This window comes from Xiphophorus couchianus, chromosome 22 (genome assembly GCF_001444195.1).
Source record: "Xiphophorus couchianus chromosome 22, X_couchianus-1.0, whole genome shotgun sequence".
Taxonomy (NCBI): Eukaryota; Metazoa; Chordata; class Actinopteri; order Cyprinodontiformes; family Poeciliidae; genus Xiphophorus; species Xiphophorus couchianus.
Genome location: NC_040249.1, coordinates 2,499,057 through 2,513,478, shown reverse-complemented (window position 1 = coordinate 2,513,478; position 14,422 = coordinate 2,499,057). Strand labels below are relative to the sequence as shown.

The 14,422-nt window shown below is 40.5% G+C and overlaps 1 protein-coding gene across 8 annotated transcripts in view; it reads right to left on the bottom strand.

Annotated features, from left to right (window-relative positions):
• The window catches only part of ehbp1 (EH domain binding protein 1), a 164,448-nt gene that overhangs the window by 4,148 nt on the left and 145,878 nt on the right, over positions 1-14,422 (bottom strand). For all 8 annotated transcript variants that reach the window (XM_028006482.1, XM_028006481.1, XM_028006484.1 and 5 more), the window contains 2 exons: positions 8,187-8,286; positions 7,294-7,367 (listed from right to left, as the gene is read on the bottom strand). In XM_028006482.1, coding sequence (XP_027862283.1) covers positions 7,294-7,367; positions 8,187-8,286 — 174 coding nt within the window. The remainder of the gene's footprint in view (positions 1-7,293; positions 7,368-8,186; positions 8,287-14,422) is intronic.

The following is a 14,422-nucleotide window of genomic DNA, read 5'->3' as shown; positions in this document are numbered from 1 at the left end:
AAGGCCCTGTAAGGCTGGGGCTGGGAGAAGGCCGAGCGGGAGTCAGGAGACAAAACGTGTCAGCGAAGTTAAAGAAAGACGACCGGCAAAGGAAAACGTCTTATAGACCAAAACAGATCCTTCCGCTGCATCACAATGTGACGGAGAGAGAAACTAATGTTTGTTGATAGAATCTCTTCAGGAGTTCAAGTTTAGAAAAATCAAGCTAGGCCTGAAAAAGTTCTGCAGTTTCACACAAAACCACGACTTCTTTCCACAACCGATTCAGTTTGGAACATGCAACAAGATTTGTAACATTTAAAATAGAGTTGAAAACAAAGTGTCAACATCATCACTCCAACCGATGCCATTAGAAAGACGATACTTTTTACTAACTTATTCTAAACAATACAAACTGCTTTGATCCAGAAACATTAATTCCATATCACTGATACAGAAACTAGAATTAAATATGTAAAATGTGCTTTTTGTTGAGCCTTAACAGATTATACTTTATAGACAACTTCCATTTTATATATATTTGATATATTTTTATATATATCTTAAATAATTTTTACACATCATAAATCCATTAAAATCAATAGAAAACAGCTGGGAAAAACATTTTTGTCTTCATACAGCAAAGGTGTAACTTACACAATTTCATATATACAGTATATATATATATATATATAAATATATATATACAAACAATCTTTGACAGATTTTTTTTTTTTTTTAGCATTTTTAAAGTAAACTTTACTGATGCAGGCATAAACGAGTGTTTGAGAAAATAAAGTTTTCCACCAACGTTGCAGCTAGCTGCAGAAAACCTATTAGGAAACAAAAGGAAGCATCAATAAGAATCATGAATAGAAAGATTTTCCAACTTATAGATGTGAATCTGATTAGGTTTGCGATCTGGAATATTTTGTATTATCCAGGACAAATCCAGAGAACATTGTCATCCAGATGTGAGATCAGATTAAACCTGGGCTGGTGTGAGATTAGAAAATACCACAGTGTTACGGTATTTACAAAATAAATTTACAAAACTGCTCAGCAGTAATTTATTTTGCTCAAAACTGAAAAGAAGCAATTTTCTACACAATAACAAGCACCCTTCTTATTAATGTGTAGTCCACAGCAACAGGTGGGGAAGGTGCAATGCTGCGCTCTACTAACAGAGTTTTCACTGATTTGAGGAATCTCTATACTTTAAAAAACTGGGCTGTAGGAACAATGTGCTTTGAAAACCTTGACACCAGCCACAGTTTGTAAAGAAAGAATCTGATTTGTATATCTAGAAAACATTTGAAACCAGGCGTGAAGCTGGACGACCTGCAGGATTCAGAACATTCACTGCTGGAAGATCCAACATGCAAATGATTTCAATCGTATCTAATTGTAACTAATAACAGGCCGTCTGTGATTCCCCATAAAGACGTTTGTTGTCATCGGTTTCAGTCGACTCGGCGCTGAAAGAGTCGGTAACATCATCAAAAGTCGCCCATGTGATCGGATTGCATAGTGCACCTAATCAATCAGGGTCTGAAGCACACCGCCCCGATGTGTTACAAAGCCCAAATAGATTTACAAATGACGTGGGGCGTGTGTGTGTGGAGAGGGATAAGCTCTTGCATAGGATTACATATTGATTTTAAACGTATAAAAAAAGGCTTATCATATCAAACCGTAACAGGAAAAACTCAGGGACCCAGCTATGCATAAATCCCTTTTATACAGCAAGAGGGTGTCCACTTTAAAACACACACACAGTTCTTTACAGCGAGCCAAGACACCGCTTTGTGTGTGTGTGTGTATATCCAAACATAGGTGTGAGTCGGTAAGCAGATAAAGAGGGCATGGTGGATCAATTTTGCGGCAGGGAGATGAGAGTGTGGCATACAGATGGCGTTTCCCCGCCTGGCATCACCCCAACATGGTGCAAAGAGGTGGTTATCACTGAGCATGCTCAGAATGACATCAGCAGCAGGCTGGAGATCTTCGCTTGCCCCGACGTCTCACTACCAGTGATGTCAGTAACACGTTACTGACGTCGGAAAACGTTTTTCAGTAACGAGTAATCTAACGCGTTGCCATTTCAAATCCAGCAGTCAGACTACAGTTACTTATAGAAATCACTGTGCGTTACTGTCTTTTTTTGGAATTTAATTGTATTTCCTCTACGCGTCTTGTCGAGTGACCGACGTCTCGATGCGACAGTATCAGCAGCGACAGAAACGTGAACAATGGAGGGAAGAGAGAGATGCGCATTTTGTTGGTAGAAAAACAGGAACTATTTTGAGTTTCTGTCGCCGATTAGTCCGATTATTATAAGCGGCTTTGGGCTTTTTAAAAAATTTTTTTTAAAGTCGCTTGCAAATTTAATGAGTCGTGAGTTGTGCCTTTTTGGGCTCGTTTTTGAACGTGAAGTTGCTCATTTGGGCTTGGAAATAAGCAGAGACTCTTAAGAAATCCCAGAATTTGTCCGTCATTAAGGTAGTTTTAGTCAGACTCTCCCTGTCCATCATTTCCTGGATGATCCGTCCCACTGTGTCTCTGTTAATGTCAAGTTAATAAATTACCTGTGAATTAAATCAAGCTACCCAGAAAATTGCAAACATCGAGACTAATATGAACAGCGCAATAAACGTGAAAACAGCCACCAATGAACGAGTCCGCAAAGTTGTGCAACTAAACGCCATTATAATTATTAATATTAAGATAAGTGTCACAAATCTGTGCAGCAGCCATCTGAGTTGTGGAGCCGCAGGAGGAGCTCTGAGCTCTGACGGGTTCTTTGTACTGTTGTAACCATTAAAAAATCTTCTCTTCAGTTCAACCTTGTAAGTGGAGACACATTGTTGATGTTACCATTATAAAATAACTTGCAATTAAGTATTGGCAAAGATCAATGTAATTTTCACATTGTTGTTGTTAGCAGCTGCTGAAAGTAACTAAAAAAAGTTACCTTTAATGTAACTTAGTTACTTTCCAAATCAAGTAGTCAGTAATCTAACTAAGTTACTATTTCAAGGAGTAATCATTAATCTGATTAAAGTTGCTTTGTCAAAGTAACTATGCCATCACTGCTTACTACGCAGCAGTTTCTCTCTGAATGTCAAAGAGTTTCACACCTGATCTGTATCAAACTGAACCTTAGTTTCTTTCGCACTTGGCTGCGGTCCCAGTCTGCTTGGCGCCCTGGGCGAACCGCCTTTCTGGTGTGCCAGCTAGCCTTAGCATCGAAAAAAAGCAACTGAAATCCTGTTCTTGTTACGGAACATAAATGTGGTAAATTGGGCCTAAAAGAAACAGAAAACTAGATGCTTTTCTCTTAGTACCGCAAATGTGTAAAATTAATGTTAAGTTTTGGATCTAGGATAAATAACGTCTATTACAAAAAAATATATCTATAAAAATTGGTTCACTTTTTTTTGTTGTTTTTTTGGATCGTGAGAATTTTTGGCTCGACAATTTTGCCCCACAGGACAAAACGTTTGGACTCCCCTGTCCTCACCTCTCTGCTCTGACAGCAAGACAGTTTTGTATCACTGGTATTTAGAACAGAATCAAATGTACTTCTGCTAAATCAAGTGGTAGAGAAAACCTCCTGATCTCAAACTCAAATGTTTATCTTTTCAGAGATTTTACTCCTTGTTTGCATATTTTCCCCACTCTTTGAGCTCTTCTGCAGTTTGCGCGTGCAGTCGCAGCATCCGGTGTGACAGATGGAGGAGTGTTTGACTGACTGCAGGCATATATTTTTCCCAGCAGGGTGTGTGAGTGTCAGGGCAGGTGGATCACAGATGTGTTTTTCTCTCACCTTCTCTCATCTCTGTCTGTCTGTGTCATTGACTGGCCAACCAAATCAGCAATTACTCGCACTCCCGACCACTGCTCAATAGACCCGCCCGAGCACCAAATAAAAACTACACACCTCTGTGCTCCCATACACACACACTCAGAGGTGGACACAAACACACGGACGCTGACAGATCGTCGGCAGCCTTCCTGCCAGCAGCTCAGGACTATCTGTGTCTGCTGCAGAAAAGGAAGAGCCGCTGAATGTTAAGTGCTTCCCTTAGGGAGGAAAATAAGGCCGGCTGATAAGTTAGTCGGCTGCAAATCCAACATGTCCACATGAAGGCGGTGAGGATGGCAGTGACACGACACACAGCACCTCTTCATACACACACACACACGCCCACACCCCAACACCCCTACACACTATCTCTGCTCCCACACTAAACACACATACAAATGTGGGCACGTCAGACAAACCTGATATATAAAGAGTCGTCCACTCAGGGCCGCGCTCGTTTAACGAGACAAAACACCTGGAAACTGAGTGCAGGCGTAAAACACTGAACATCCACACGTTTACCGTAATAACTGGAACATCGACCAACATATTTAATTTGTATTGATTTTAACGATGGCACTTGACAAAATGTAACATCTGTAGCTGGTTTGCACTGTATGACGTGTTTGATGTTTTTACGTTTTCATGACGTAAAGCACTTTGAACTGCCTTGGTGCTGAAATGTGCTGCACCAATAAACTTCATTGATTGATTGATGGATTGATTAAAGGGGGCACAGAGAAGACCAGAAAAGAATTAGAAAAGTGAACATAGGGCTGGACAATTAATCAATAACAACATATATTGCGATAGACACATCTGAAATAATATTTGGTAATTCATTAAACTCCTAATCAGAACCGCACAGCATTCTGGGGGATGTAGGCAAAGGACAGATTTTAGCTGCTCGACTTCTCACAACCAGATAAGCAACATCAACTAACTCACTCACACTTTGGTTACCTAGCAACGACCTGCCGAGTAACTGGCACAGCAGCAGTTTCAGGTTTGGCCGCCTTGCCTCATAGCTGCGTAAAAATAAAAGTAACGGCGTGGAGAGGAGAAGACTGGATAAAACAGGAAAGGTCATGCCACCAGTTTAGAAGTATTTCAGATATTTAAAACAAAAAGAATCAATTATCGTTTGCGACTGATATGAAAAACTTATACAACGTATCGCAGTCTGCAATCGTGATTAGTTTTTTAGCGGTAATAGAACATTAAATAGAGTATGATTGTTCAGAAAAGTCTGTTGAAGGAGAAAGTTTACTGAGAAAAATGTGGAATATTAAGAGAAAATACGTTTTTAGTAAACGTTGCATGTTTATAGTCGAGTAGGAAATTATCGATATGAGCTGAAAGTTGTAAAGGCTGAATGGTTGAAAGAGAACAAAATAAACAGAGTTTGAACCAAAGAGGTGGGTGAATCTTTTCCAGCGTTCACACCAATAAGAAGCAGAAAAAAGATGCAGCGGACATGGATGTAAAGGTGCAGTTTGGATACGCATGCGCGCCCCTCTTTCTCCTTCCTTCTCCTCCCTTTCATCACCCCCACCCCCCCAAAACAGCTTGGACCGCCTTTCTTGCTAATTACAATTGATTTATTATGGAGCAGGTAGCTTATCAGGTGCCCGCTGAAATTACAATGGCTGTCCAAAGGCCGGGAGGGTTTCTGGAAAGAGGGTGGTGGTCAATGTCGAAAAGTAAAATCAATTAGCATTGATTGGCAAAAGGTTCATTTTCCCCACATAGGATGCAGTCGAAGGGGATTAAACTTCCCTGGCCCTGCAACAACTTTGATGCGACACAATGGCTGCTTTCTCTCCGTTAGCGGTGCATTTAAACAGGCTTTTGGTATTAAAACTGCTGTTTCGCGCTGCACACACCCTTCTCTCGATGCAGCTGTGGCCAGATTTCAAATCAGGCCTCAGCTAGTCAGGTCTGGCTAGGAAACAGATAGCATTGATCAAGTATCACAGAGTGAAATCCCTCACATCTTAATCCTCATCAAGAAACAGATGCAGAATTTAAATAGTTCTGCTTCAGGCCCAAAACGAATGAAGGAAGGAAGGAAGGCTGAGCACGACTCGAAAAAGCACAAGAGACCAACAATGACTGGGCGACCATGCAAGACATGGGCTGGTTAGCAGTACTAAAGTATACACAAGTTTTCAATCAGCTTAATGTTGCTTTAATGCCTGAAACAAACAAACAAAAATACTGCAAAAGAAATTCAAAAATTTGTTGTCACTTATTCCAGAAAGTGAAATTCATCTACAATATAGATTCATTAACCATAGAGAGCAATAATTCAAGCCTTTATTCCTTGTAATTTTGTTGGCTTACAGAAAGTGAAAACCCAAAATTGAGTGTCTCAGAAAACTGAAATATTACATAAAATCAATATTTAAAAACTGTATTTCAAAATGGAGATGTCAGGCTTCTGAAAAAGAAGTCCAGATTGCTTTCATCGCTGCCTTCAGGTCTGGTGTCTCCCATCTTTATTTTTTTAGTAACCTCTATGGGGTTAAAGGTCATAGGAGTTTTCTGGCCAATCAAGCACAGTACCATGATGTTTATTAAATCATCTCTTGGTACAATTTGCAGTGTGGATCAGCACCAAGTCCTGCTGGAAAATAAAATCAGATGAATGTGTGGCACCACATTTCACTTTTTCACAATATTCTACGTTTCTGAGACGCTGAATGTTGGGTTTTAGTCACCTATAAGACATAATCATCAAAATCACAAGAAAGCTTGTTGTTGACATGTCATTTTAGTAAAACTACTTTCAATATTGGTCAGAAATATAAGGAGGAAGGAGTTACTATGCGAGAGAAGCCTGCGGTCTTACACTTAACCTTTTGTGAAGTATGAAATTCCCTCGTCGGAGAGAATTTCGTTTGGTTTTCTAACATTTCTCAGTTCTTGTGCGTTCTGTACTGGTCTCAACACAGCAGCACCCCTCCCCACCTGTTGCTGAGACCTTTTGGTCAGGAGGCTAAAAGAAAGTAGGATCCTTGCTAAGCAGCTGTGCCTTAGCAAAGGGTCTGTTTAAGTACCCAGCTTGTTAAAAGCTTGGTAAAATTAGCACGTTCAAAAAGCTATAATGTTCAGAGTAATAAGCACTGGAAAAAAACTACATTTAGCTCTGGCATTTATTCCATATCTGTCTTTGTAATAAAATCTAAATATCAAATGTTAATGCATCATTATTAAAACAGCAGGAATCTATATTATTTAGGCAGTGGTAGGAGTAATCATTCCTCTTTTTGTTTTAAACAAAAGCAATTTAGATAATGTTTTCATTATACTATTAAAACTGTGGCATTTTAGCATAATAATAAGGGCTAATTTGGTTAACTTCATTGTTTCCCGTATAAAAGCGGCAAAATAAAACCTTAACGTTAAACTGGGAGATAAAATCCAGCTGAAGTGAGTCTTACCCTCGATGGCCAGCATGGCTCTCAGCTCCCTGTTGAGCAGCTCGAACCGTCTCTCCAGATCGTGCTCTTTCTCCCTGCGGCAAGTTAGAGCAAAAACACACACACACATAGTTCATCAATATGTTAATGACTAAATCATTAAGTACTTAAAGAAACCTGCAATAAACATCGATTCGGCCACTCGCCCGAACCTTCTCCTGCCTCGCAATAATCTACTGCACATAACTGATACTGGTGGCGCTCTCACACAGCCCTGGGTCAAAGTGTTTGCGAAGAAGAAACGAGATATTAAAGGGAAGCGTGGCGACAGGTACGTGTTTTAGCGTGGGGTTCGTGTGTGTGTGTCTCAAATTGAATTCTTCCCTCTTTCAGCCATATTAAAAAATGAGCTAATTCAGCCCCTAATAGAATTTGTCCTTCACAGCCGCCTTTTCTCCTTGGCCCCATAAAGAGAGAACAGAAAGGGCTAATAATCAGCCCTTCTGTCAATTGGCCACTTTAAAAGCCTCTCCTTTCCCACGATATAATGTGATTATGAATACTTCAATCTCCCAGCCACTCACTCTCTTTGAAATCCTGCATATGGAGAAAAAGCCAGTGTGTGTGTGGCTGCGTAAATGTGTGTGCGTGCGCACGTCTCCACCTGTCGCAGCTGACCACATACAAAGAGACTAGAGATAGAGTGGTGATTGCCACATTTCTATTGATTTCATATCCTTTCCACATGTAAATCAATGAGCGGATAGACAGAGCGGCTGAATGGAGTCGCGAGGACACGCCGGCCTCCTGCGGCTTAAACGGGTTTCATCCGGTGGGTTTGATATCAGGGGGAGATGCTTCCAGGTTTCTACTGTGTGAAACACATAAATGTGCAGGAGGGAATGAGTACGTACAGCAGAGAGAGCTGGTTCTGTCTCCTAATCAGGGCGTTCTTCTTGTTGACCAGCATGAACCACTCCTGCATCATGGCCTCTTCCTCCTCCTTGTTGTTTCCTGAAAAGCAAAAAAAAAACAAAAAAACAAAAACTTAATCAATCAATCATTTGGAAGCATCACAACTTGCAAAATCTTTGTAAAACAGACCCAGCAGTGACATAGCAATCCTTTCAGAAGTCCAGGGTTTGAACAACTTTGACTTGGTCTATCACTAAAAATTTTAAATGGAAATATTTTACATATAAGCTCAAGAAGTTTTGAAATATTAGCTGAAATGCAAAAAGTAAACATATTTTTATGGTCACCTATATATTCTTAGGCTAAACAAATCAAGTGTATTAAATTTAATGTATGTGGTACTTAATAATTGAATCTTATTGTTTATTTCCTGCCACTTGGGGCAGTGCTTTTTTGCAATTGCTTTTTGACCCAATGACTACTTTGATCAGATGAAACCAACTGTCTGTGAGTGGCTTTGAGTTTTGAACACAGGTGTTTGAATGTTAAAAAAAAACAGGGTGCACTGATTGTAGTTTTCTGGCTGATCATCAATCTTGTTTTAGGTGGATACAGATTTTTTTTGTCTGAAATGTTGCTAAATATAGCAAGAAAGTCACTGAGTTGGTAACAGTGGGATGACTATTATTAACTGCGAATGTGCAGACATGACCTGGTGGGCCGATCTGTCAGATAAACCTCTCTCATTGCAAAGCAAAAGAGGACAGAGGTTGATTTTTAGACCTTTGCTGAGGTAGTTAAGATCGGTTTCACATATAAATACCAGCTGATCACCGACCTCCCAAAATTAAGGAAATTGATGCCAATTTATTGGTGCATCCCTATTAAAAATGTACTTTACGAGTGAAAGACATCAAATATTGGGTTTTTTGGACCTTTTGACTTTTCATACATAAGGAGCAGGAGTCACAGTTGAGGCATGCACACAGCAAGTGGAGCAAGAGTTCATCAGAGCTGAACGTCCTGAGCGAACACTCATGAGATTTTAAGAAACACGGTACAAAATGTTTGCGTACATAGACATATCCACCAAAACCAGTCTCACTGCACTCTCAGATTCAGTCTTTGAGCAAAACTGGAGGAAAAAGTGAAGGAGTTTAACTATCTCAAAGGTGTGGGTGATAAAACACCCTCTTCCAGCATGGGTGTGATCCCCATGCGGCGGATAAACCTACAACAGACTTGACGTGTTGGATCTCTTTCTGCATCTGAGCATACCTCTCGTCTATGTTCCCACCGTGTCGACGGCTTCAGTCGGGGTGGGATTAACTCACCGATTTAGCGCCTTTAAAGAGCAAAGCCTCTCACTGTAGAGCAATACATATCCCACCAATCACTCAGCGGGCATTAAAAATAAAAAACAAACAAAAACATGGCTCTGGGACTCTCTGGCATTCGGTGGGACGCCTTCTCAGCTCACAGAGAGCTAGCATAGTTTAGCTGCATGGCTACTGTAAGCTACACCCATACCTGGGGTTTCAGCGCCACACGGTAACTTTCTTACAAGATGCAATGGGTCGTGAACAGCTGATACAGACAAAGCACGCTAAATGGAGACCCTGAGACGTTTTCAATCGTGTCCCGCAACAGCTTTTGAAAAACATATATAGAATGTAACAGGATTAGCAGGAACTGACATGAAACATATAAACCTCTTCTATCAGAGAATATGATTTCATTATTTTGTATTTTTCTTTCAGGCTTGGACAAGTGATTCCAAATTGTTCTGACTATATTCTGTAAAAGGAGCTGCAGGTTATTTGTCAAAATAACAAAAGTTGATGATTTTCATTGACACTGATGTAGAATTTTTTTTAAAAAGCAGGAACTCTTTGTTTTGCAACTGATTTTACTGTATTTGGCAAATTATTGGTGCATCTCTGGTTCAAACTAATTCTGAATGTAACGTGACTCAGCATTGACTGTTTGCTGATGTCAAGGTATAAAACCATTTTAAATTTTCAAAAATGCTACAATTCCATACTATACTGTCTCTGTTGCAGTATTTAAGATCTTTTTAATGAGACGTCAGGGTGGCTGGAGTATACTTTATGGATCTGTTCCTGCACACTGCCAGTCAGCTGGCTGAAAGAAGGCTCCTACACCTGTCACTGACAAAAACGACAAATGTGAACGCTTGGAAATATTCCTGGTCATGCAGAATAAAAGAATCTCCCACTCATCCCACTGGAATTGTAAAACTTGTAAAACGTTCCGATCAAAATAAAGCTAATATCTGAGTTGAACTTGTTACAAAATAAAATTTGATGGCTGAAAAAACAACAACAATCTAAATAAGATACCAGAGTTATTTTTGGTCAGACCCCCAGTCCTTCTATGCACACCACTGTTCATCACTAGGCACAGCGAGTATTGGGCCACAGCTTTACTGATGACAAAAGGAGGACGTGTGGATTTGTGTGCGGACACCGGTGAGTGTGTGGACATTTGTGATACACTGAGCCAGCCGACGTATGTAATTTCATTTAGGAAGAAAAGGGAGCGGAGGAGTGAGAGGAAAGAAAAAAAAAAAGAGAATGAAAAGGAAGCTTCAGGATTTAAGCAGAATCGGGGGCTCGTGGATTACTGTAGTCAACTTTGAAATGGACGACACTCGGAGGGGGGATAAAGCCTGTGCTGACAGGTCATTGTGCTGCCTCGAAGTCAAATAAAACAAGCAAATAATAATGGCAAATATTAAGCTCCTGTGACATTGTGGCGAGGCGGGTTGGAAGACGAGGGGGGATTATAAAGCTATATCCCCCACCGCTAGCCAGCCAGCAGCTACCAGCCAAACACCCGGCGCATTTCATGAAGACGGGGAGGGGAGAGAGAGCGAGGGAGGTCAGAGGAAACGTGGGATAAAGGGGAGGAGGAGGACAAGAAAGGTTAAGAAGAAGGAGAAAGAGAGCGGGATAGAAGGAGGAGAGAGATGGAGGGGTGAGCTGCACAGCATCCTCCTCTCCAGGGTTGACCTCTGAACTCCAGAGGGCACCTGACTCTTAAAGAGACAGAGTTTCATTGGACAAAGATGGTCACACCTTAACTTTTCATTCTGTCACGACATGTGAGAACCTAAAGCTGCGGTTCAAAGACATGATGTGTTCAGGCACCAGCTGGTGGAGAGGTCGCCTCAGTATGCCAACCTAGATGACAAACACTGTGGTTTCACTGAGTGACAGAGCATGAACAATGTAACGATGATTCCTGCTGAAATACATGATTGTTCCAGGTGGGGAAATAAGTATTGAACACTTCAGTATTTTTCTTAGTTGAAATATTTATTTTACCCATGTAAATAAAATCAAATTACTCCGCAAATAAAGTCATGAGTAAAAAAATTGGAATGATGTGACGGTAAGGATGTGCAAACAATATAAAAAGACAAGAAAGCAGCTCATGTTTGTCATTATTTAGAAATCATTCCCGTTGCTATGTGCTATTAGCTGGTGTAATATTGACCAAGGGGCTTAACAAAGGTTTCCCAAGAAGTGGTAAAATTGGTCAAACCGAAGAGTCCTCCTTAGTAAACAGGAGTAAACTTAATGATGAAAAATGGTTACAGCTGCATTTCTCATCTTCTGAATGGTCCAGTGAGTGACATTGGAGTCATAATCTATAAGTGCAGAGCCATCATTTCACCATAACCAAATCAGGTCCCCTCACAAGATTTCTTTATTCCAGTATATGACACATATTCTGCACAGAATATGTAAAACTTATTCTGCACTCTGAACTAAACAGTTTTACTAGCTCTTTTTCAATAGAATTTTTTTTTTCCAGAAACTTTATAAACACTATGATTCAGTATATTTTAAATAGTTTTATTTACCAACTGTAAAATCATAAATTCAGAAAAGAAAAAAAAATACATCCAACTGTTTAGAATCACAAAATATTGAAACCATACCATGTTTTATGGGAAACGTCCGGAATGATCAACGCTCCAATAATGACCGGCAGTCAGACTCCAACATAAATATGCATCAACAAGCTGAAACCAAAATGGGCTTTTCTGTATATTCAGAGAAGAAAAAACTGCTGAATGTTGTTTTGTATGGAGACAAATGGTGTAAATTTCCCTGGCAGCCAGTGCTGACACTGTGTCTGTGAATCCAGCCTTGGCCCTGAGACACTGTGGATCCATGCTGGCTCTCAGGGGGCCATCTTGGATCAAAGCATCTGCCACTTTGGCAGGTTGCAGTCTGGATCTCGCTGCTCGCCTTATACGCCACATCTCAGCGCTCAACATGGAGCGGGAACAGGCCAAACTCTGCTGAGGCCGAAGTATTAAAACTGGCACAGATACAATGTTTGATCAGAACATCAAAGGCTGGGTGAAATATGCCTGATGGAGATACACAGGGTTTCCTCACCTACAGGAAAATGTATCGTGTTTTATATCGTGTTCAGAGTTAGCTCCGCTATCAATGTGGTGAAGATACAATCAACACACACACACACACGCAGCTGAGATACAACTGATACACATATTCCAACAACTCCTATCTGATCGCCTGCCTCCCTCTTCTCTTGTTTCACTCACTCACACAATCACATCTTGAATACAATCAAACAAACTAAGATGTGTGGATAGATATCCTCTTGCATCAAGAAAAGGCTGGTTTACACATCTCTGTGAGTTTGAACAATATGAGACATGGTAAAAGAGGAATGAAGGAAAAAATAAAAGGTAAAAAACAGTGAACCTTTAGATATTGAGAGCCATCTCAGCTACAATGGCATTCAACTGGGGCTGCTGCTCGGCTTCAATGGCATTTTGATGGCATCAAAATATTATCGTTAGCTCTAATTGTACAGAACAAACTATTAGCAATACCACAGCATTTGCTCAAAAGTGTTGGCGATGCACATTTGACAATAAATACAGATTGACATCTTCCTGAATGTAACAAATTCTTGCTCATTTCTCTTTGGGGAGCCTCTAAAGTTCCATCAGGTTGGAACCTGAACCAAAGCGACTTCCTGTTCCATCTAGAGATGATCAATGGGATTCAAGTCTAGGATCTGGCTCGTTCACACAAGGTCATTCACAGAGTCGTCCATATCACAGAGTCGTCCATATGTCCTTCCTTAGATGTCTTGGATGTTTACTGGGTGTCTTCGTCTTGTTGGAAGACAGACCGTTGCCCGAGTCTGAGTTTAAAACTGCTCCAGAATGTCCATTACTAAATTCATCTTTGCTTCTTTGCTAACTGTACTCACAGTTACTGTTCATGGAAACTTTCCCACAACATGATGCTGCCCCCACCATACATGTTTTGCCTAATTGAGGAATGTTGCATGGTTTCCTCCAAACAGGATGCCTGGTATTCATTCCACATAGTTCAGTCTGGTCTCATCAGACCAGAGAACTTTATTTTTCAAAGTTTTAGAGTTCTTCAGGTGACTTTTGGCAAAGTCAGGCCAGGCTGCTTTTTACTAAGACATGGGTTTTCTCTGGCAGCTCTACCAAAAATGTCTGGTTGGTGAATTTCTGCTGAGATGGTTGTATTTCTAGAAGGATCTCTTTCGAATAATGCTGCTTATTCACCTTCTTGAGAAAGGCCCTTCTCACCTGATCGCTCAGTTTAGATAGCTATTCAACTCTAGGAAGAGTTCTGGCAGTTTTAAACATTTCAGTCTACAGATTATCAAGACTGATAATCCCAATCAGCTCGTTGGGATCTTCAAAGCAGCAGAAGACTTTCTGTACCGTTCCACAAGTTTATGCCTTGAGAAAATCCTCTCTCTTGAGGACAACAGACAATTCCTTTGACTGTGGCACTTTTTACAGACAGGTGTGCTTTTACAAATCAACTGGACTTAAAGTAGGTGGACTCCAACTGAGCTGTAGAAACATCTCAAGTAGGATCAGTGGAAACAAGATCCACATGAGTTCAATTTTGAGCTTCATGACAAAGGCTGTGAACACCGGTGGATGTGATTAGTTATTTTGAATATATTGCTTTGAGAGAAAAGGGTAATTCAATCCATAAGTGGTACGTGGCAACGCACCTAAATAGAAAAGTTTGGCATACCAGTGCAACCAGTTAGGCTGGAGTCCTGTTATAGGTTAGCTTACCAACGAGCTGCCGAAGATTGTTTTTAATGGATTACAGAGATGGTCTTGAAAATGTCCTCGACTTAATTTGGTCTTTGCCCCAAACTAACT